The sequence below is a fragment of the Oreochromis aureus genome, linkage group 5 (genome assembly GCF_013358895.1).
Source record: "Oreochromis aureus strain Israel breed Guangdong linkage group 5, ZZ_aureus, whole genome shotgun sequence".
NCBI lineage: Eukaryota > Metazoa > Chordata > Actinopteri > Cichliformes > Cichlidae > Oreochromis > Oreochromis aureus.
Window position 1 is genome coordinate 9,420,053 of NC_052946.1, and position 22,058 is coordinate 9,442,110.

The window sequence follows — 22,058 nt, forward strand, 5'->3', positions numbered from 1 at the left end:
CGAAAGAGGGGGAGAGCTCTTCATCCAGCTGTCTTCCTATCTCGGCCGCTCCGCGCCAGCTGTAGTTAGACATCACGGGAGGCTGTTCCAGCTGACACTTCACTACACAAACAATAGATTTCTATTGACTTTCTCTTTATCTAAAACACAACACACAAAACTGTTGTAACGCAGAGTGGATTAAGGCTGTGCATGGACTCCAATACTTGTGTGACTAATGGAAACGTCAGTCACGCAAAGTATTGAAACCTGTCAAGTACTGGAAGTACTGGGATCAAATATCTGCATTACACGTTCATTGAATGGTTTCTGATTTAAACCTGCACTAAACAGTGTTGAATAGTGTATTAGATTACCATGTGAACCATAGATTGTACATAAATGATCGACATAGCTCCTGGATCCTGAAGTGCCTTAAACCTGCATTCTGCAAAGAAGCTTATGGGGAAAACAACCCTGGGGGCACACTAGGGAAGACAGTGGTTGGAGACTGCAGCACAACCCAAATTATCATGACTGTGTGTAATGAACTCCCCACTTCGTGTCTTTGATGGGGTTGCTTCAGAGACCATGTCTACAACCACTTGCTGTCAGTTGGCGTCTTCAAAAAGACTTTGGTGCCTCGACGTGGTGATAAAATGATAAGATGGAGTCAGTCTGCTATCAGTTTGCAACTGAATGAGGTCAAGTGGGAGTTACAAGCAATGTGTGAAAATACTGAAATGAACTATAATAAACTGCAAATCTGTTACAATCAACAATAGGAACAGAAATTTCAAACAGCTCCCGAAGGACAGTGATCCAAGTGCAAAACAACACGCCTGCTGGGCAGCCTTACTTTATATAGGTAATATAACCAGTATAACGGTCATATTTTGTGTATGACAACTCATGAGTGGGTACTGTCCGTCGATTTTCTGTCAGGTCCGCCCCTCGCTCAGCAAGTCTGTTTCCAAAACGACAATGGCGATGGAGGAAACACTCTGTTCGATGCCTGACAACTGGACTTCAATAAACAATGGGTGGTGTCATGGTGGCGTGGTGTCCATCTTTTGTATACATTTTCTTTTGTGTAAATAAGTCAAAGCAAAAGAAAAAGTCACCAAATCCCCTAAGCTCCACGGCTGTCTGTTTTAGGACCTTTCAGCTTCTTGTTTCCGTATTACAGCCCCGCAGCTGATATGTTTTAGTTCAGTTTCACTTCTTTCATTAATCCTTGATTTTCGTCAGTGCAGGCAGTCATATGTTAAAGACTGTAATAGACCAGCTGAGTGATTATTAAATATAGAATGTACAAAGTTCCCAATGGTAGCACACACAGGAAGTGTCACACATGAAACACTAAACTGAGCAGCCACAGGGCTCAGCCAAACTGAGATTAAAATGGCTTGAAATCATGCTGTGCTTACTCCCCGAATCCTGCGACTTCCCCAGGATTCAGGGAGTAATGACTCTGACAAGCTATGAAAGGTGAATGACTGGATTAGCTGGCCGGGTCATATGCTCTCACAGCTCATTCCTGTCTCTTCCTTCAAAAGGAGGCAACAAAAAAAAAAAAGAAATACCAACATGGACAAACAGAGAGGTGGAACAGCTCACATGAGGATACAGCAGACTGCACAGGTCATGGTGGGTCATCATTAATGGGTCACATGATTGGCTGTGGTGTAGGTCTAAGCAGCCGGGATCTGCTGAATGACAGGCTGTTTGAGTTATGAGGCTAGCTAACCAGCTTAGCTAGCCACAAGCCAAAGCCTCTCAGGGAAGAGGAGGGGGTTGGGGGTGGGGACGCAGGGGTCAAGTGGAAGGCAGCACAGCAAGTACGCGTAACCATGCAACAACAAGCACTGTGTACTGTACATTGCTCAGTGTCCCGTGCAAGAAGCACGCAGCAGGTGAAAACAGCTAGTTTTTGCCCCAAAATGCACAGAAACAAGATTTTGGTATTGTAGAGTGTAAAAGAGGCCTCACTCCTGGAGAGACCGTGAAGAAGAAAAGACCAAAGACACACACACCTGTTGGGTGTGCAGCAGCGCACGTGCCGATACGATCTTTGCAGCAGCTGCATCAGCAGCTAGAACAAGGGCTTCCACTGTGCCCTCTGAGACATGACTTTACTTGACTAGACTGCCACCGGTGCTTATACTCACTCGTCCAAGTTTCACAATATGGATGCTGATGAAGCACCGCAGGACATAAATCAGCACTGAAGTACAGAAAGGGGGGAAAACCCAGCAGCTGAGTCCAACTGAGCAATGCGAAGAGGTCATCAGCTACAGCAAACTTAGAAAGCAAAGGGTTAACATGGACCATCCTCCCGTTTTCTCCTCGCCTTGCACGCTGCCGCTTCAAACCAAATAACAGAGCATTAGGTTCTGGATGGATTCTTGTTATCTGCAATCAATTTTAAATGGAATCCAATAAAAGAGGGGAAAAAAAGAGAAGCTGACACAGCGACTAAATTGGGTTTGGGGGTGAATGAGTGCAGATGAATCCACTGTCAGCTCTCTGCACTATAATCTACTGCAAGCCCATTGATTAGCATTTGGGGTAAGTGGAGAGGAAAGTAAAGTTAACCAATCCATCACCCAGGGGCACTGTCAAGATGAAACACTCAGAGATTCAGAGGGAACACTGATCGTCACGGGTCACCTTTGAAGTCTTTATTTTACAATATTGACAAAGCAGTCTGACTTGAGACACAGCAGTCCTCTCTCTTTTGTCTACTTTTTATTTGGATGATCATCGGAAGCTGGTGTTACTTTTTACGTGAGCAGATTATTCAATCCAGCCTCCGAGCTTCTTGGCAGTACAGCTAAGTTGAGCGTGCACTCTTCATTCTTTGTAAAAAGGCAACATTCGTGCTGCTTTCACAATTTTAGCTGAGCACAAACAGACAGAGCTGACGGCTGTTTCTGAGAATGATTGAACACAGATTTCGTACCCAGGGATAAGTGTGCAGCTGGTTTTACAGGAACACTTGCACACTGCATAGCAGAGATGTGAGGCTGCACTCACATGCCCTCATCACTGTTCAGAGAAAAAAACAAAACAAAAAAAAAAGTACCCTGACAAGTTCTGGGTAGAGTGACAGAAGCCCTGAGGTAAAGATAACGCCCTTAAGATAACAATCTTTCTTTTTAAATCACAAGCTGTGCATGAAACTTCAAAGGGTTTAGACTGAGAGAAACAAACGTCTAAAATCTAAGCAAATTAAAAAAAAAAAAAGTCATATCTTTGGCACACACACGTGCATTTGCTTCTTCTCAAATCCAGTCACTCTTTCACTTTTAATCCAGAAAGTTGTTGAACTTTTGAGCGGTTTCCTCCTGCTGACCCAGAGAATCCAGCAGAATGCCCATAAACGTCTTCTTCAGTCCAAATCCATCCATCTTGTTCTCCAGTTTATTCTTCATATTGCGTTTGCGACATGAAGCATGTGCAAATATTACTGAAAGACAAACCCGTAGAAAAATGTCAGCTGTAATATCACACTTTGAGGATCTGGAAAACTTGTTTCATTGATTTTGAAACATTTCATGATGTCACAAATGCAGTGATCATTATGGTCTGAAGAGTTATTAGACATTCAATCGCCTAATCTCCTCTGAAAGCCCCTGCTTTTGTGCCAAATTCTGCATTACATTAACAGGTACATATTAAACTTCTGCTTCACTCTGAGCGATTATAAAAGTCTATTAACATCAACTTACAAATCAGGGGTAAAGTGATGGCCCACATGAATACCACGATGCTCCCCAGCACGGAAATCAATATGCAGCTGGCAACCATGATCAAAATGATGAACGCTGAAGGTTTCTGCTTCTTAAAGTTGTTGATCGCAGCTCCATTCTCCCCGACCCACACCGAAACCACAAACACGACTGACACCACGACTATGGCTACAAGAGTCTCCAGAGGTTTCAGGATCCTGCAAGGCAGCAGCATAGAACATATGAGGGCAAGTTTAAATAGCTTTGGCATACTGCTGAACTTGACCCCATGGTAACTACGTACAACCCTTGTGTGCAATATTCTTCTACCAATTCCAGGTCCTAGCCCTCTGGTTATACCTCCTTATGTGCATTTTATAATATGTAAAATAAGTTTTGTAAAGTGCACTTTTCTACTGCTCAGCTTCACACGATTATGACACTCAGGTATACACATTACACAGACATACACTGCCAGTAAATAACTCGTGTTCAGTCCAAGCATGCAATAGGCCCACTTTCATTGTGTACATGCTGCATATAAGGTATTTTGTCAGTATATTTATGTGATTTAAGGCTTTTTTTGCCTTAATGTCGTTATGCTTGCATAATGACAATAAACAGTCCCGAATCTTGAATCTGACATGCAGCTGGAGCAGAGGCGCTGTTCTTGTGTGCTAACTGGCTCCATCAAGTGGTCAGATGCTGTGTGTGCATCAGCAACTGCTAAGTGGATCAGATTGGTTTACAAAAATCAATCTGAGATTAGTTTAATTGTACGAAACAGCAGTAGGGGCAAATCAAGAAAAAAATAAACAAATAAAAAGAATTAGAATAAAGTCAAAATTTCAAGGTTAGAGTCGTAATTCTATTTCGAGAAAAAAGTCGAAAAGTGGAGATTACAGTTGTTTCAAGACAAAATGCCACAGTTGCTTTTCCCTCTGGTGAAACTGTACTTCAGAATCAGTTTTAGTAACAAGGAAGGAAATTATTTCTCTTTTGAAATGGCTTGTAATGGGCAGTTCCTAGGACATCGATGGTTTCAATATCAGAGCATGTATGTTGTATCACACGCTGGCTGATCACTAACTCATGTACACAAGCAAACGTGGCAGTTTGTCTTGAAACAACTCCATTTTTCTTAATGTGCCCCTAATAGTTATAATTGTGTGTACACTTGGGATGATTAATATTTTCCACTGAAACTGAGAAACTCCCCTTGCTGTTTGCAACTCGATGCCACTAAACCTGTTTCATAAATGAAAAATGGAAAAGTTGTGGAATGCAATAAAAAAAAAACTTAGACAAAAACAAACAAACAACTATGGTGGAACATTTCACACTAAAACTTAGTCATATGATTTGATAGAAAACTAGCACCCAAGAGAGGATGAGTTTGCCCGAAGTGTTGTTGTTAAAAGACAGTCCAAAAGTGTGGGGGTTTCGGTGTCACTGAGTTAGCTGTGACCTCTTCAGACCCTTGGGCAGCACTGCATAACAGCACAGCAACACTTCTAAAAACTACTGATGAGAAATAAAATTTAAACTGGTGCATCCACAAATGCAAGTTAAAACTGCATATGAGCAAAACTACAGCTGTCCTCTTTGCGCTGACCACATTTAAGATGGACTGAAACATAGAGGAAAACTGTGCTGTGGATATTCTCAGGGCTAAAGAGGAAAAGCACAATCAATGATGGTATCAAGGTGTGTTAGCGCACATGCATGTGTGAAGACCCTGATAACACTTAATGATTTAAACACTTGGAGCAACATATGCTGCTATGCATGTGATATCCTTTTCTGTTTCTTGTTTCATGGAAACTACAGACAGTGCAAAAGATGCCAAACCACATTCTTCAACAGCAGGGGTGCTAAACTGGCTCGTCTGCAGCTCAGATGTCTCACACGCTAAAAACCATTTACAGCATTAAGAAACAGAAAATAGAATTAACATTTGTGAGGCTGAAATCTTACAAATCCAGGAAAGATAAATCTGAGCATTTATTACATTTTCAAAACACAATAACACTTCTCATTGTCCAAATTTGATATAATCACATTGTCTAAGGTTTAAATAAATCGGCATATTGAAGCATTCTATTCTCATCTCCATCAAGACATCAAGATGTCTCTTGTACCTGGGCAGACATAAAAGCTTTGTGATAGATCCAGCCTTGGCACAACGACAGTGATGCCACCAGGCTGAGTCCATGACCTCAGTAAGCGTGGCTAGTGGCCTGCCAAGCAACTTAGCCAGGCTTTGTTGGATTACTGGCATCAAAAAAGCTCAAGAAAACTTAAGGAAAACTTAAGGAAACATGGCTTGATGAAGGTGGAAGCGGTTAAAATGTAGCATGAGCAACTCATTGTCATAGTTGACAAGAGTAGAGAAGAACGGGGCGACCGTGGCTCAGGGGGTTGGGAAGCGCATCTGTAACCGGAAGGTCGCCGGCCTCTTTGTCCTGGTCATTGTGTCCTTGGGCAAGACACTTTACCCTACCGCCTACTGGTGTTGGCCAGAGGGGCCGATGGCGCGATATGGCAGCCTCGCTTCTGTCAGTCTGCCCCAGGGCAGCTGTGGCTATAGCTGTAGCTTGCCTCCACCAGTGTGTGAATGTGAGAGTGAATGAATAGTGGAATTGTAAAGCGCTTTGGGTGCCTTGAAAAGCGCTATATAAATCTAATCCATTATTATTATCATTATTATTATTATTATTATTATTATTATTATTATTATTATATGCAGATGTTCATCCTTTTATAGCAGAAAAGTTAATCTCCACAAAGTCAACAGAGGCTATTTGGGAATTCTGATGTACTTTTTCTTGGAACTTTTCCTTTTGTAGTGACTTTTTCTTTTAACGTCTTGTTACAATCACCTTATCTATACTTTGACGGTTTAACTCTACTTCCTCATATTTAGCTCTATTGTTTTTTCAACATGGAGAGGTGATTTCTTGCGGGTTTGTAGGAATGTTGCTCGAATCCTGAAAATCCTCTTCTCCTTGTACGTCTCGTCTGCAGGTATAATACTGAAAAACCAGACGTGTCAAAGTTTGAATTTGCAGGTCACGACTCATGGACTCCCTGACAAACTTTCCACTGCTCACTAATCAGGGGACCCGGGGCATCTGATTAACTTGCTGTCACCAGTGTGCTACCTGCAATGGAACAGCTGACCAGAAGGCTTATGGGGCTTTCATGACCACAGCAACAGTGTCGTGGCACAGCTCAGTGGACATCATTATTTTTAGCAGGCTGCGCTTTAGATGGGGGGGGAAAGCGAGAAGCAAAGCCAGGATGTTTTAGATCAGAGATAATATATGTCACATCTACCTTGTATGGAGTTACAAGATAATAGACGACTTCAGAAAATTCCTCTGCATAAGCATGTGTCTGTGCATGGATCTTGTTTTAAGTACTTAAGTCCATTCTCAAAATTGTCTGCAGACACCTGTTTCACTGTTTATAGCAGCCCCCACAAACGCAAACTATTCCTCAACTATAGAATTAATATATGTGAATTTTAACACTGCTTAAATTACATTCACATATACTGATCGGCCGTTGGCTCTGGCACTAAAGAAATAAAAGTTCATGTTCAGAATATAACAATAGCAGTGCATCACAGTCATTGTACTTTATGCGAGCTGGGTAAATAAACAAAAAAGACGAAGTTGTCTGATTGATAGCGACTGATATAACATTACTTACCCGACGAGGAGGAAAACGAAGGTGACCAAAGCCAGATAATTAGTTTGATAATAAAGCAGGTTGCTGACAACTCTGTTGTTCCATTTCGTAAAATCTTTTGTGTCTGGTTTTGCGAATCTATCCGAGCCGGGAAAGAAGTCGGTCCACGGTCGGAGCGGTGCCACCTCAATCCTAGCCATCATTTCTGCCCCCTTTACTAAATCTGACAGCGCACAGAATCTGACAGACAGTCGCCCTTAACTTCAAACCAGAATCTCGCGAGACTTGGTGTTGCACGCGCGTTAAAAACACTGCCTGACGAAACCTCGTGCAATTGGTTAGTAAAGTGGCCGGTATGGAAGCTCTTCCGGCCAGCTTTCACGAGAGATAACAGGACGGTGTTATGGGAAAATAGTGGCGATTTATGCGCATATAATCCCCGTGTTAAGTTGTAGGTCAGTTTGTGTGTTGTTTTTGGTTACACATACGTTGGCATGTCGACATTTCTCACGTGGTGGGCATGGAAAAACATCAACGTGAAATGTTCACGAGAGCTGCTCGAGCGCAGGAGCATGCATTCAGTGACTTATAGCTAGCTAGCTCGACAGAAGTGGTGATACACAACCAAGCAGAAGCCCGTGACAACGTGTGTTTTGTCTGTGCAGATGTGGAGCAGGTTACTGAGTCCTCGTGTGAGTGGTAGAGCAAGTTTGTGTTGGAGAAGCCTGTTTACCATGCAGCTAAAGACCAGCGAGTTCCAGTCCCTGTTCACTGATGGACTGAATGGATTGGCAGGTGAGGTACAGCTGCGGAAAGACACGTGCCAGCAGCGGTCACTTAAAGCTCTGTGTTTTCGCCTATTTGTAAAACGTTAATACCCGTGCACAATGAAAGGGTGACTGACAACTTGATCACTTCCTATTAAAAATAAATGGGGGACACTCGGAGAGCAATTATTCTTATGCAATTATTAATGCAGTTTTTAATACAGTTTTTATTCAACACCGAGGTTTCTTTATTATTAGGTACAGGTTTATTGTTTTAATGTATTGCGCTTCAATGGTGAGAAAATGAGTTTACCATACCGGAAAGAAGGGTGTTTACAGAATTTTGACAAGATGATGGTGCTTCTATGTTGATAGTAATAATAGCTTTATTTATTTAGTATTAAAAACAAAAAGCTTGGAAATTGGGACCAAATATAAAACGGGATTTTTAAAAAAATAAAGAAATATTAAGACAGAAAAAGCACTGCATCAAAAACTTATTATATTTTTTGTAAAAGCCAAAAACACGTGAAGCACTCTGAGAGCCCAAACCTCCACCAAGGCAGCTCAGTCCCTGGACAGTAAGAAACACTTTTAAATAGCTCTGTGTAGCATTATTAATGTTTTGACCTTCAGATCAATCTACTAACCGTGAAGGAGAGGTTTAAAGCTCAAATGGGACATGAAATTTTAAATCTTTATACAGTGCTAACCACACTTGTAAAAATCATAGTTTCTAAGTTATAAGGCTTTTTGTCAGTTTATGACCAACAAGTCATTAAGTTGACCTTGAAGACCTCAGTGGGTCTAAGCCAAAATTTAATGGATATCATAATTATGTCAAACTTTTGAGCTATCATGTTTATAGACAGAACTACACACGTACATAAACAGTACCAGAAACATAAGCTCCTTGGCTGAAAGCACAAGAGAATTAAAAACCCAATGAGAAGATAAAGCAGCAATAAGAGGGAGAAAGACAAACGGGAGAGATGAGCAATGACATCACAAAAGCAAGTTTATAAAAATGTGTTTTTTCTAGTGATTTCAAGTAGTCACCAATTTTACCTTATCTCGTCAGGCAGATTGTTTTCGAAAGCTTGGGGCTGTGATGGCAATAGCACGGTCACCTTTAGATTTAAGTCTTGACTTTGGAGCAACCAGAAGGGCCTCAGCTGCTTTAAAAGTGACTAGTAAAATAATTTAAAACTTTTAAAACACATTATAAAACATGTAGACAGGTAGAAGCAGAGCTGCTGCATTTTAATCTGGTTGGAGGCGAGACTGACTTTTCATTTATGGCAGAATGATTGAATAGCCTGTGGATGTTATTTTGAAGAAGCCGGGCCAAATAGGTTTTCAACATTTGCGTGAAAAGTCACCAAGTTTTAAAAAGCTGTCATTCCCTGATATTGTCCCTCAACCTGCCTGAATAAATCCTTTTGATTAAAACAGCCATAGACCCGTTTTTCACATATTTTGATGGTATGAAAAGCAGAGTTGGAATTAACTGGGAGTCACGGCAGTAAACCATGATAGTGAACTAATCAAAAACAGAACATACCCCAGAGTGACTGATTTAACTGATATTTGCGATGGCTGCATGTCAAACTTCACTTTAGCATCTTTGATGCAGTGCTTTACAGATGATGCAACTGTTCTTTCTTTTCTGTGACAAGTCAGAATGGCTGCTTCAGGACCAAAGCAGTGTGTAAAACATGTCCCCTTTTTTTAAAGGTATATTTAGTCGAGAAAGAGATTGTGAGATGTTGCCATTTAATACTCCCTGTTTTATTAACGGACTGAGGATAAAATAGTTAAAATTTTCAAACTTGTCAGGTGATTTGCAGGAGAGATAATACACTGCAGAGGTCAAAACAACCTCCAGGCACAACTTCTGAAAAGTTTCCTGAGTGTGTTTGCATGGTTTTTCCAGAGGTGTTTGAGAAACACCAGCATGAGCTGAGGATAGCTGGAGGTGCTGTGCGGGATCTGCTTTCTGGGAAGCGGCCTGAAGATGTGGATTTTGCTACCACAGCCACCCCAGAGGAGATGAAGCACATGTTTCAAACGGCCGGGATCAGGATGATCAACAATAAAGGAGAGAAGCACGGGACCATCACTGCACGAGTAAGAGGCTCTGCTGTGTAACGCTGATGAAGTCTTTTAGAACTTTTTAGGAAAATGAAAGCTTATTTGAACAGTGTTAAACTTAACTGTCAGCTACTGCTTAACCAAACTTGCTGTCCTGGTATAGTTATGGTAGCTAATGTTGTTTGAAAGGAATAATAACTTTATTACTGATTTCTAAGAAAATGTATATTTTCTGTCAGTTTTTGTCTAATAGAAAATAAAATGTACTTGAGAAAATGGTAACTATTTAGCTAAATTTGAAGTGTACTCTATAGATAGAACTCGGGCTGCTGGGTGTCATTTTTAAAGATTCACATGAGGTTCAGATTTTAGAGTATTTATGGTAAATGTTTTAAAATTTAAATGAACAAATCAAAAAATTAGTCTCATACAGTGGCTGTTTTATATTTTAGGGTAAATAACCTACAGAATTACAAACTAAATGTGTAACTGTCCAGATTCTTCACATCTGTTTATGACCACGTGGTCATGTGAGGGACAGTGTTAATGGTGGAACAAAGTAAGTGTGCAGATATAAAGTAAATACGTGAGCAAAGACTGTGATGATTCACTGAGCAGCCAGCTGCATCATCAGTCTGATCAGTCAAATCTTAAATCTTAATGGAAAGATTGAAACGGTTGAACGGCCCTGATGCATTGCATAAATAAGCAGCCCACTAACAGGAAGCTCTGTTAATGAGTGATGTTTATATTTCTAGAATATGTAAATAGTTTGTTCTAATGAGCAGGTGCAGCAGGCTGAAAGGTATGGCTCAATAAGTTTGGATGTTTGTCAAGTGCAACAATGTTCTAATGAACTAAGCTAGATTTGTTCTATAAAGACTGTGAAATGACTCGGAGAGTTTTTGTGCTTGACACCAGTTGAAGAACACGGCCTTCTCTGTGCATCTGATCTTGATGACTGTTTCCTTTATTGGGTGTTTGCAGCTGCACAATGAGAACTTTGAGGTGACCACACTGCGAGTGGATGTTCAGACTGATGGACGTCATGCAGAGGTGGAATTCACAACTGACTGGCAGAAAGATGCTGAGCGGAGAGACCTCACCATTAACTCCATGTTTTTGGGTAATTTCCCTTTTTCTCCACTGAGCCTAAAAATGGACTGTATAAAGAATTGATAACACTGAGTTTCTTTCACCTGCACCTTCACCTTCACTCAAAATCTGAAAACCATTTTCATCTAGCACGTCCAGTTTTATTTTTTTTAATTATGATGTTTCAAGTATTGTACAGCTGCAATAACGGGACAGAATCACCATTTAAGAAATAAGTCTGGTCTCCAGAAAAGTGAAGCCAAAATTAAGCAATGTGTTCTTGCTGTTTTTTCCTGAAATCTATTAACTGATGCTTGACAGCGAGTTCAAAAGGAAGCTGAAGCCACGGGAAGCTCTCGTGCAGGTTGTCCAGAATTTTCTTGGCAATCACAGAGCAGAGAATTTGAGTTTGTATTCAGAATAAACACATTAAAACAGTTTTGGAAGTACTTAAAATGTCAGAAATTGTGTTGCTGTATTGATATTTAAAAATGTCAAAACATCAGTGACGTGCATCTCAAACCTGACATGCAAGCTTAAATCGGTTTTCATATGCAAAATCAATGTAAAAACAAACAAATGAAAGAGAACTAGAAGGAGAGTCTGTCTGAAGTTCCCAGTTGCAACCAAAAAATATTGTTTTTGCAAAAAATTTTTGACAAGTCATGTGACTCTGCTTCCTATAACAGGTCTGGACGGCACATTATATGATTATTATCGTGGATATGAGGACCTGCAGAACCGTAAAGTGCGGTTTGTTGGCAGCGCCGAACAAAGGATCAAAGAGGACTACCTGAGAATACTACGATATTTTAGGTAGACTTCCTCATTTCTTTTTTTATCTACTTGAGACTGTAAAGTTTAAAAAGCAGATTGTCTTCCTTGTTTGATGTGAGCGTATTAACCACCTCACTCCCATCATTTTGTCGCAGGTTTTACGGCCGAGTTGCTTCGGAGCCCGGTGACCACGAGCCTGAGACACTGACTGCCATCAGGGAAAATGGTCACGGACTGGCAGCTATATCGGGAGAGCGAATCTGGGTGGAGCTAAAAAAGTTGGTGGTCGGGAACCATGCTGCTCACCTGCTGGAGCTGATCTACAGCCTGGAACTGGCTCAGTACATTGGTGAGAGAGGGAGGGCACAGCCGGGTGTCTTAATAACTTTAAACTCCAGATAAAAAAATGTTTATATGTTTCCATTCAGCTGTATTTAAAAAGAAGAAAAGGTAAATCTGACATTTTTAAGAGTTTTTCAAATTATATCCAGCGCTACCAAAGATGAATTAGAAAAAAAAAATTATTCTAAAAAGGAAATCATGCTGGTTGCAGCTCAGATGTCAACAGTATTTATTTAGCTGATGGTTATACCTACAGTCATACTAATAGAACTGGTTATGATTTGTGAAATATGCTTTTTGTAGACAACATTTTTTTTTACCCAATATGGTTAAATTTGGCCACTTTGCAGAGCATGGTTTCCCTTTTGTCTTGGCATGGATCCTTCTTAAAAGTGGTCTGAGGGGATGGCAGTGAAATCATTGTTTTCTTAGCATAGGTCTGGACATAATGGATCAACTGTGTCAACGGTTTTCTTGCAATTTGCAGCTGTTTATAACTGGGAGAAAGTTTTTGTTTCCTTCTCTGAGATAAAGAGGATTAAGTGCCTCCTGATGTCTGTGGTCCTCTGAGCTCTATTATTATCTCGTATCTAGTAAGGTTCCATTTCCTCTGATTTAACTCTTGTTAAATTAGTATCTAATAGGATTGAGGGAGAAATCATTCTACCAAACATTTTCTGTCTTGTTACACATCAGTTCTGGTCACTCCCTCCTGTCCCTGCCGTTCCTCAGGGTTACCTCCAGATGGCGATACTGACGAGATGAAGCGAGTGTGGCAGAACGCCAAAGACCGCTCTCCCAAACCCATGACCATCCTGGCTGCTCTGTTCCGCTCCCCAGAGCAGGTGGAAAAGATGGACATCCGATTGAAGGTGTCCAGAGAGGAGAAGAACCTGGCACTGTTTCTGGTCAAATACAGACGGGAGCTCTGCAAGAGAGAGGATGAGCCAGACAGCCTCAAACCTTTCACTGACTTTATCATTGACGTAAGTTTCGTTTTCTTCCACTTGGTCTGTGCAGAGAATATTATTTCCAGACCAATGTGGTCACTGATATTAGTCACATATGTGTTTAAAAAGCCAGTTTCACAGACATTAATTAAGCTTTTGAGTCTGTGAATGTTCCCTACCATAGCCGGGATAGCCTTATCCCGCTGCCTCGCTAATGCTCAAGAGTTGCCAGCCTGCAGCCGTCATTCACAACAGACTGCAGCATGTTCTCATCCGACTGTTACGGCTTTGTTTTCAGAGACAGGAAGTATTTAGGAAATGTGTGGCATCGTTAACCAGAGCTAAACCAAAACCACTGCTGATCTTTGATGAAATATTTATCTTTGCAATGTTCGTAGAATAAATAATAGTTTCCAAAACATTCTGATAGTTATTTTTGTAAATTGTGCATCTTTCACAAATCATAGCTGAACCTTAGTTTGTGTTATAGTAGTATTTGTTTTAGCTGTTATTTTAAAGTTTTTTGTATGTGGAAATGTCAACATAAATCGCTCTGGTGTTTAGATTTGCTAAACTGATTTGACACTAGTTTAAGCTTTGATCAGGTTTTGTTACAACCCAGCTTATAAGCTGAAACACACTGGAGAGAGACTGACACCAGAGTTTATAGAAACATCAGTTTTATTTTTAATTAGTTTATAATCTCATCTGTCAATGACAGTCAAGAGATCTCCACAGCCAGCCAACACTCAAAGACTCGTGCACTGCCACTGCAGGAGAGTAGGGGGTAGCAGAGGAGCCTAGAACAGGTCAAAGAGCCGAACCTGTTAGGGTCAAATACTCTACAGCTACCAAAACACTCTGCTAGTTCTTTCTGTAGTTAGTGCATCTTTCACAAACCTTAGCTCAACTTCAGTTTTAGTTATAGCAGTATTTTTTTGTAAAACTGTCATTGAAGTTCTTAAAGACATAAATATGAATCTGTATTTAGATTTGCTAATTAGACACATGATTCCACATTCAAGCTAAAGTATAATACACAATTTCAACACTATAAAGGCTACATTATTGACCTTCTACACTTTCTTTATATTTCCATGTATAACTAGACACACTTGCTGGGCAGTATTTACTTTTAAGGGAATAGTATTGTCTTTTATATATAGTTATTTTGTTTTCTTTGTTCTTTTTAAATGTAGTTGAAGTTTAGTGCAGTAAAAATAACACATTTTAGGGACTAATTGAAAAAAAAAAAATGTTGCCAATGCAAACAAAGGCAGCAGAATTTTACAGATAAGACATTCTATGAAAGTTTAACCTAACTTGACCACGAAGAAGAGGTCAGAGGTACAAAGTACTGTGATATTTAGATTTCTAAATCTAACAAGCATAGAAACTAACAAACATACTGTTTATGACACAAAAGTCTCTAAAATCTCAAGATGAGGTAGATTTTTAAAATGTCATGTTTTGTACACAGACAATAAAGACTATGATTATCAACAGGAAGTAACCTGAACTTTAAAAAGAGCAATCAAGACATTTATGCAAATATAGCGAGTAAAGGAGGGAGCTGGTTTATTTCTGGTTTGTTTAATCCAGTGAATCTTGCTTCATGTCATTCAATTAGTGAATGAATATCAGCTGAACAAGTAAGAGTTTTAAGTTCCACCATTTAATGGTTGGAGCTTTCTTTAAAAAATAAAAAGTGCTCGGTGCAGAGTCAGCTTAGGCCAGGAGGGCTGCCTGGTTTATAACATGCTGGTGGGTCTCTGACTGTGAGCGAGGAAGTGAACATGTACAACACCTTGTAGGATTAAGCAATAATTGAAAGATAGCATGTTTACTAAATATATAAAAAGTCCATTTGCGAGAGAGTGATATGCAGAAATGGACGATATCATGTTGGTTTTTTTTCTTGTTCTCACCATTTTTTCAAAACCAAATTTGGTCGCTGTACGCTGTATCTTAAACTGTCACTTTTTTCAGACTGTTTTTGTTCTTATATCTTTTAATTTTATTTTTTTTTACTCGGTTTGACATTGATAAACAAAAACACAATACTTTAACCTTTCCATTACCAGAAGCACCACTGGATAAAGTAGACGGAGAAAGAACGAAGACTGGTTTCTCTGGTTTCTCACTGGGCTTGTCTCGCCTTATAGAGCAGATTTCTTTATTTGGGTTTTGCTGTGTCCATGTTGGTTTGACGTTGGCTGAGAGTCAGTTGGAAAAATGTGGAGCTGCATATTTTTAACCACTCAGGATTTAGGAGAATTTGAGTCAAAACGGTGGCGACAGTTAAAGATTTGCCTGCTTTTGTTGCCAGACCTCTGTCAGTCAAACCTGATCAGACCACAGTGTCCTGAACAGTTCAGCCAAGTATTTACTGTAAATGGTAAACCTTTCTTACTGTTGCTTGTGACTGGGATGTTCTAGAAAATCCCTCTGTGGTTGCTTTGATTCACACGCATGTCGCATCCTTTCAGAGTCGGGAGCTGGATTCCCAGAGTAAAGTGTGCGAGCTGCTCAAGTACAAAGGTGAGGAGAAGCTCCTGTCAGAGCTGAGCAGATGGTCCATCCCTCGCTTCCCCATCAGCGGGCACGATCTGAGGAAGCTGGGCATCACCTCGGGCAAAGAGATAGGCGCCACCTTACAGGAGCTCCGTGATGTTTGGAAGAAGAGTCATTACCAGATGGACAAAGATGAACTGCTGAGTTATATAAAGCCTTAAACAAGCAGAGGAGCAGAAATGTTTTTGTTGTGTTTAGATGGTAATCACATGGATGCTTGATGCTGCAACTGCACTGCTCCTGGGTATTGTTTGAGCAGCCTGATGCTCAAACAGGCTGATGCTCAAAGGACACTACGGCAAGTGAAACATGAAATCGGGCGGAAAAATGCTCTTTAGTCTGAGCCTACAGCCTTGGGCCACTATTGTTGATGCTCAGCCAGCTGAATTCTCATCATTTGCAGTAAACTTGCTCTGACCTGTAAAGGACGACAACACATGGAATAAATTCAGTTTATTCACAGTAGATATTTTCATTGTTCACATAATGATAGGAAGCAGAGGAATGTTTGTGTCTGTGGATTTTTTTATGTTGACTGTATTTCTGTGTTCTGTACAGATCATTTTACACTTCTACGAAAAGGTTCTGTTTTCATGGCTGCCCTTTTCTGTATGCTCTGTACAATAAAAGGTGGCCCCCTGTGTGTGAATTCTAATGTTTCTGGCACTGTGAGAAATAAATAAATTTTGGGGGCTGGAGTGAGATTGCTCCTCCCTCCCACAGAGACATAAAACCCGCTGATCTCCTTTACTACCTCTCTCTGTGTATGAAGAAGCTCAACAGTTGTTCAGCCCATGTCCTACCCGCCGTCGTTTTAACATTTTGATGAAATCGCCAAGAGTTTTCTGTATCGTTCACATGCCTCCTCTGCCGCTGGATTCACCTGGAGTAGTTTTTAATCCCCTCTGTGCTGCGCTTGGGTTGAACGCATGGCTTGGATCGGTGTAAACATCAGTAATGTCTCTTCACCGTTTGGTGGCGATCCTCGAGATGAGCGCTTGGCGCAGGTGGAAATCGCCCTTCTCGCCATCATCTTCATCACAGCGGGGATCCTAAACTTTGGGATCTTGCTGGTGCTGTGGAAGCGCAGGAAGCCGCTCTCCAGAATGCGCGTCTTCGTTTTCCACCTGTGCGTAGCTGACTTGGTGGTCACATTTTTCCAAGTCTGCCCCCAACTCATCTGGGACATCACCGACAGATTCATCGGTCCAGATGTGCTGTGTCGGGCGGTGAAGTACCTGCAGGTGGTCGGGATGTTCGCCTCCACGTACATGATCGTGGTGATGACTATAGATCGATACCAAGCCATCTGCAATCCCATGGTAACTTTCCAGAGGCGCAGGGCGCGCTGGAACGGTCCGGTGTGCGCCGCCTGGTGCGTCTCCGTCCTCTGCAGCCTCCCGCAGGTCTTCATCTTCTCTCGGGTCGAGGTCGCTCCCGGCGTGTACGATTGTTGGGCGCAGTTCATCGAGCCGTGGGGACGTAGAGCCTACGTAACCTGGACGACTTTGGTGATATTCGTCCTGCCGATTCTCACCGTGATCGTGTGCCAGGTGCGCATCTGCCGCGCCGTGCAGCTAAACTTCCACATGAAGACGCACCACGTCGGGGAAGCGGTCAGCAAGCCTCCGTCATCGAGGGCCAGCAGCGTGGCTGGAGTGTCCAAGGCCAGGGTGAAGACTGTGAAGATGACCGTGGTCATCGTGCTCGCATACATCCTCTGCTGGACACCTTTCTTCACCGTGCAGCTCTGGTCTGTCTGGGACGACGAGGCACCCACACAGAGTAAGAAGACACTGATCTCACAACACGCAAAAAGGGCACAGCCTGACATAATAGTCACTGGAAAGAAAAAAAAAATGTTATTACTGCAAGTTTAACTGGCTACAAGCGCCATCATGCTCAGGAAAACAATAGAGGAGGAAACTAGAATTTTCTGCACAATTGCTTTGAACTCATTTCGACCGCTCACATTCTGCAGACCAGAATCATTCCACTTAAACAATCCCGTTACACTTAATGCATCCAGTAAATTACATTGTTTCTAAGTGCTTTTACATTGTCTAACATCTTCGCCTTAAAATCTTTTAGCATTACAGCGAAAGTGTACTTTAAAAGTTAAATTACAAGGAAAGGATGCCCTCTCCGCTTGAATGAAGTCACTGTAATCGACAGACAGTACATTAGGTCAAAGGTTAATGGTCCTTAATTTCACAAAGCATCAGCAGATAACTTAAAATAGTCACAAATCTGTAAGAGGTAACCAAGCGAAAATAAAGTGACTCTCATGTCCTCCTCATCTATCTCCAGGTGCAACCTTCACCATCTTGATGCTGCTTGCCAGTTTAAACAGCTGTGTGAACCCCTGCATCTATATGCTGTTTAGCGGAAAGCTACCCAAAAGGGTGGTCAGCCTGCTTTGTGTAGGTCAGCCTGACCTGAAGGAGTCCATGCAGGAAGAGGCCACTGTGGTCAGCTCCATGTACATCAGCCTCAAGAGCCTATCGGACTGCAGATGAAAGCCCCGATGATCACACACCGATTACATCTCATTTCACATGGTGTGAAAGTACGGCTCCCTCATGGTAAAGACTGAAAGTCTTCTAATAAGTGTGAAGGCAAACAGCCTAGCAGTGTAATGTTCCTACTGTACAGATGATCACTGCATACAACGCTTTCATACAGAAAGTGCCAGACACACTATCTTTCACATCACATTTTGAAAACGTTTTTCAAATTAAAAGAACAAAAACAATTAAAAAAAATAGCTGTGACTGAAATATGTCCTCAAGTATTGGATGAATTCACTAAAATCCCAAATTTGACATTCGTGGTGCTCAGAGGAAGAGGAAGAGTCTCTCTGCAAGAACTAACCTGAGCCTGAATATTACTTTGACTTTATTAGCAGGAAATGCTCAGATATGAATGGTCTCCAGCTGATAATAACTTGAACAGTAGCGTTTTCTTCTGGCACCGTTATCAGGTAGGAGTTTTATTTTGTCTGAGACCAGCTGACGAAAGCCAATAATCACATCCCCATCAGCTTCAGTTGTGATTTGATTAAAAAGACTGCGGTGCATGACTTGAAATGTTGTTTCTGATATTTTACTGCGTTTAATATTTTCCCAAAAAGGTTGTTTATCAGCTGATCTTGTGAAATGTTTCACCTAAATGCGAATGTTCCCGTGTCTGTGTTTAAATGTCTCGTATGTCATCTGAATTAAATACTTCAAGCTCCTTTTACGCCCATGTGTACATACGATCATGTGTATAACAGTGTCCGACCTACACTCGGTGGTTGAAATAGTTAACAGACGACATTAATAGCACTTATTTTCAGACACTCTGTGTTCAGTGCCCCTAGAGAGTCATTGATACATGTTGACATTTTTCCATTCATCCCCCAAGGATCTAGGGCTGTGATTTCTGATGACTCGTTTCTTTCTTCCCATCAGCACTGTCACGTTGAGAAAAGAAAATAATCCCTTTGGATTTAAAGCTCAACTTTTTATTTGCACTCTCTCAGAGGCCTCGGTTACACATACTTCTGTTTGCTCACTTTATATTTAGGCCTCAAATTTTCTGCTGAACATCACTTAATAGCGTCTCCCATCTTCCACGAGGAGGATGGAATGCAAGCATAAGTGCAATTTTTCAATCCTGCGCTCTATATTATTATACAACATGTCATTAGAACTCGCGGAGAGCGAGGTGGGAAAGATTAGCAAAACCCAGCACGCTGCACATCTTTCTGAAGCGAGCGGTTGAAGATGTGCATGTTCTGCGTGTAATTTGCTAGCCAGGAGAACTGAATAAAACATTTCTGTGAAACATCATTACGGCAACAAGAAATCCGCTTCTGTGCTTTCATTAGGCTGCACAGACAAATCCGACACAAATTGTCCAACAATAAACCTGCTTTTACCCTCATCAGTGAGCGCCCAGCAGGGTCTCGGCAGGGACATTTAACAGTAATAAGAACACCGGCTGCTGGGCGCTCGTGAGGTCATCAATATTTAAACCAATCAGTGCACCCCCTAAAATATAAATGTTTTACTACACCAAGACCAAAAGTTCATCATAGAACTTGATAAATAAAAATATTAGCCACCCCACTCCAGTTTTCATGCCTTACAGGGTCGCATTTCAGTTCTGTTTGGTAGTGTTTATAGTATAAAACACTATGATGTGTCCTTATACTGGGATTATACTGACCGCATACCCAGCAATCAATTGGAAATGACTAAGAATAACTGGAATAAAATAATGAAACACTGACAGCTCAGTAATGAAATATATGATGGCCTACTTGTAACAGTTGTGTGTTGTCTAGAAAACCTCAATAAAGTTTGTTTGTGCTGGCCTGTGCTCTCTGACTTCAATTTCTATCATCACATCGATCCGTCATCGAATCCCAAAGATATTTTAATGTTTTCCAGTACCTCACGATTAGTCACAACATTTAAACTATTTGCACATAAAATAGACATGCAGCACACATGTGAAAGCGATTAGCTCTTCTGTTCACTGTGTTATTTATCTCCGTCCTTTAATGCGAGTATTGAACTGAGTATTCTGTCTGATATTTGCTACTTTTGCGTCTTCTTTGAGGAAGCTTGAATGTGCATGCGTTAACTACTCACATCAGTGAAAACGATTATTATTATAAAGGTTCATTTTTTTCAGCATCCTCCTGTCTATAGGAGGATGTGTTTCAGCAAGATTTCTGCAGATGCTCAAAACTTTCTGCACATTAAAAACATACCACACCTGAGTGTTTTGGGGATATTTAGGAAATGAGCACATCTCAGCCATGTTGCTCAGCCTGACTGTAGAGACAACTTTACCTTTGGTCTGTTAGAACAACAGAAATGTTTCTGTGATCCAGCCCCTGGACAGCGCTCAGCACAAACAGTGGCCACATGAGGCCATTTTCATGTTTCCAAGTTCCTAACAAGCTTGAAAGCCAATATTTGGTATGACCACTTTTATTCTTCAACACAGTCTGAGCTCTCTTATGTAAGCGTTTCTTGTCTTTTTTCAGTGCTGTGTCAAACTCTGACAGTACCTTTCTGAGTTTGTAATTCCAATTTTGACAAGATCCCCAGCACCACGGACTGACATGCAGCTTGATACCATGATGCTGTTGTACCTCTCTCCTGACTTCCCCTGTTAATGACATTAACAATGATATGAAATAAAAAGGTGAAATTTGGATTAATCACTCCATAAGATCTTTTCAGCCCATTGCTTGTGTAATTTGGCATACATCAGTGTTTTTTTTCCCCGTTTCCCTTCCATTCAGTAATGGCTTCTGGACAGCCACCCTTCCCCTGACACCGAAGTATGCCAAGTTTTCATTTAATGGCTCTTTGGGAATCACCTTATTGGTGCAACAATACTGTTTTAGGAATGTCAAACTGTGTTATCGTTGACATTTTTCATAGATTTATCTAAAGAAATTGGATATTTTTTCTGACACAGTAACAAAGAATTGAAAGATACAATTTAAAATTGGTTCTCTGCTAAGTTCTCTGTTCATTGCTTAAGTTAAGGAACCTTGTTTATGACTGAATGATTCATAGGTCATTGATGGACTGAAAAACACAAAAACAAAACAAAAAAACCACAAAAACACCCTGAAAGACCTTTCAGGCCTGCACAACTATTGCTTAAGACCACTTTAGAAATCTGAAGAAAATCTGGCTCCTTGGAAAGAAAAAAAGAAAGAAATGTGGGTTTGCTACATTCAGCTTTCCTGTAACTAAATCAAGCCTTATACGTGAAAGAATGACTTCCAGTCTCTTCCTCACAGTGAGGTATGCAGTTTACTGACTTGATAATGGTACATACCCAAAGCCAGAACACGTGTGTGTAGGTAGCACTGAAAAAAACTTACCCAGGCTTTCTGTCTTCACCCAACAACAGTCAAACCAATCTTCCCCGGCAGAGATCTTCAATACGTCAGAGAAAAAGCCTTAAATGACCCAGACACTTGAGATCCAATATGTCTATCTTTGTCACCACAATTGATTCTATCACTGAGCACA

At 41.1% G+C, this 22,058-nt stretch overlaps 3 protein-coding genes across 3 annotated transcripts; 2 read left to right on the forward strand and 1 right to left on the reverse strand.

The window, feature by feature from the left end:
* Positions 1-2,641: 2,641 nt before the first annotated feature.
* On the reverse strand, positions 2,642-7,678 carry arl6ip5a (ADP-ribosylation factor-like 6 interacting protein 5a). Its single transcript, XM_031731898.2, has 3 exons — positions 7,431-7,678; positions 3,714-3,931; positions 2,642-3,451 (listed from the first exon to the last, which is right to left on the reverse strand). The coding sequence occupies exons 1-3, from the start codon at positions 7,610-7,612 to the stop codon at positions 3,291-3,293; spliced, it is 561 nt and encodes a 186-aa protein (XP_031587758.1). The 5' UTR covers positions 7,613-7,678; the 3' UTR covers positions 2,642-3,290.
* A 34-nt stretch (positions 7,679-7,712) lies between these two features.
* Positions 7,713-16,736, forward strand: trnt1 (tRNA nucleotidyl transferase, CCA-adding, 1). The gene is made up of 8 exons (XM_031731779.2): positions 7,713-7,864; positions 8,075-8,204; positions 10,113-10,306; positions 11,258-11,396; positions 12,055-12,181; positions 12,298-12,491; positions 13,217-13,470; positions 15,924-16,736. Exons 2-8 carry the CDS (start codon positions 8,075-8,077, stop codon positions 16,167-16,169), a joined length of 1,284 nt encoding a protein of 427 aa, XP_031587639.1. The 5' UTR covers positions 7,713-7,864; the 3' UTR covers positions 16,170-16,736.
* A 123-nt stretch (positions 16,737-16,859) lies between these two features.
* si:dkey-178o16.4 (vasopressin V2 receptor) lies at positions 16,860-20,325 on the forward strand. The gene is made up of 2 exons (XM_031731902.2): positions 16,860-17,793; positions 18,319-20,325. Exons 1-2 carry the CDS (start codon positions 16,938-16,940, stop codon positions 18,525-18,527), a joined length of 1,065 nt encoding a protein of 354 aa, XP_031587762.1. The 5' UTR covers positions 16,860-16,937; the 3' UTR covers positions 18,528-20,325.
* Positions 20,326-22,058: the final 1,733 nt, after the last annotated feature.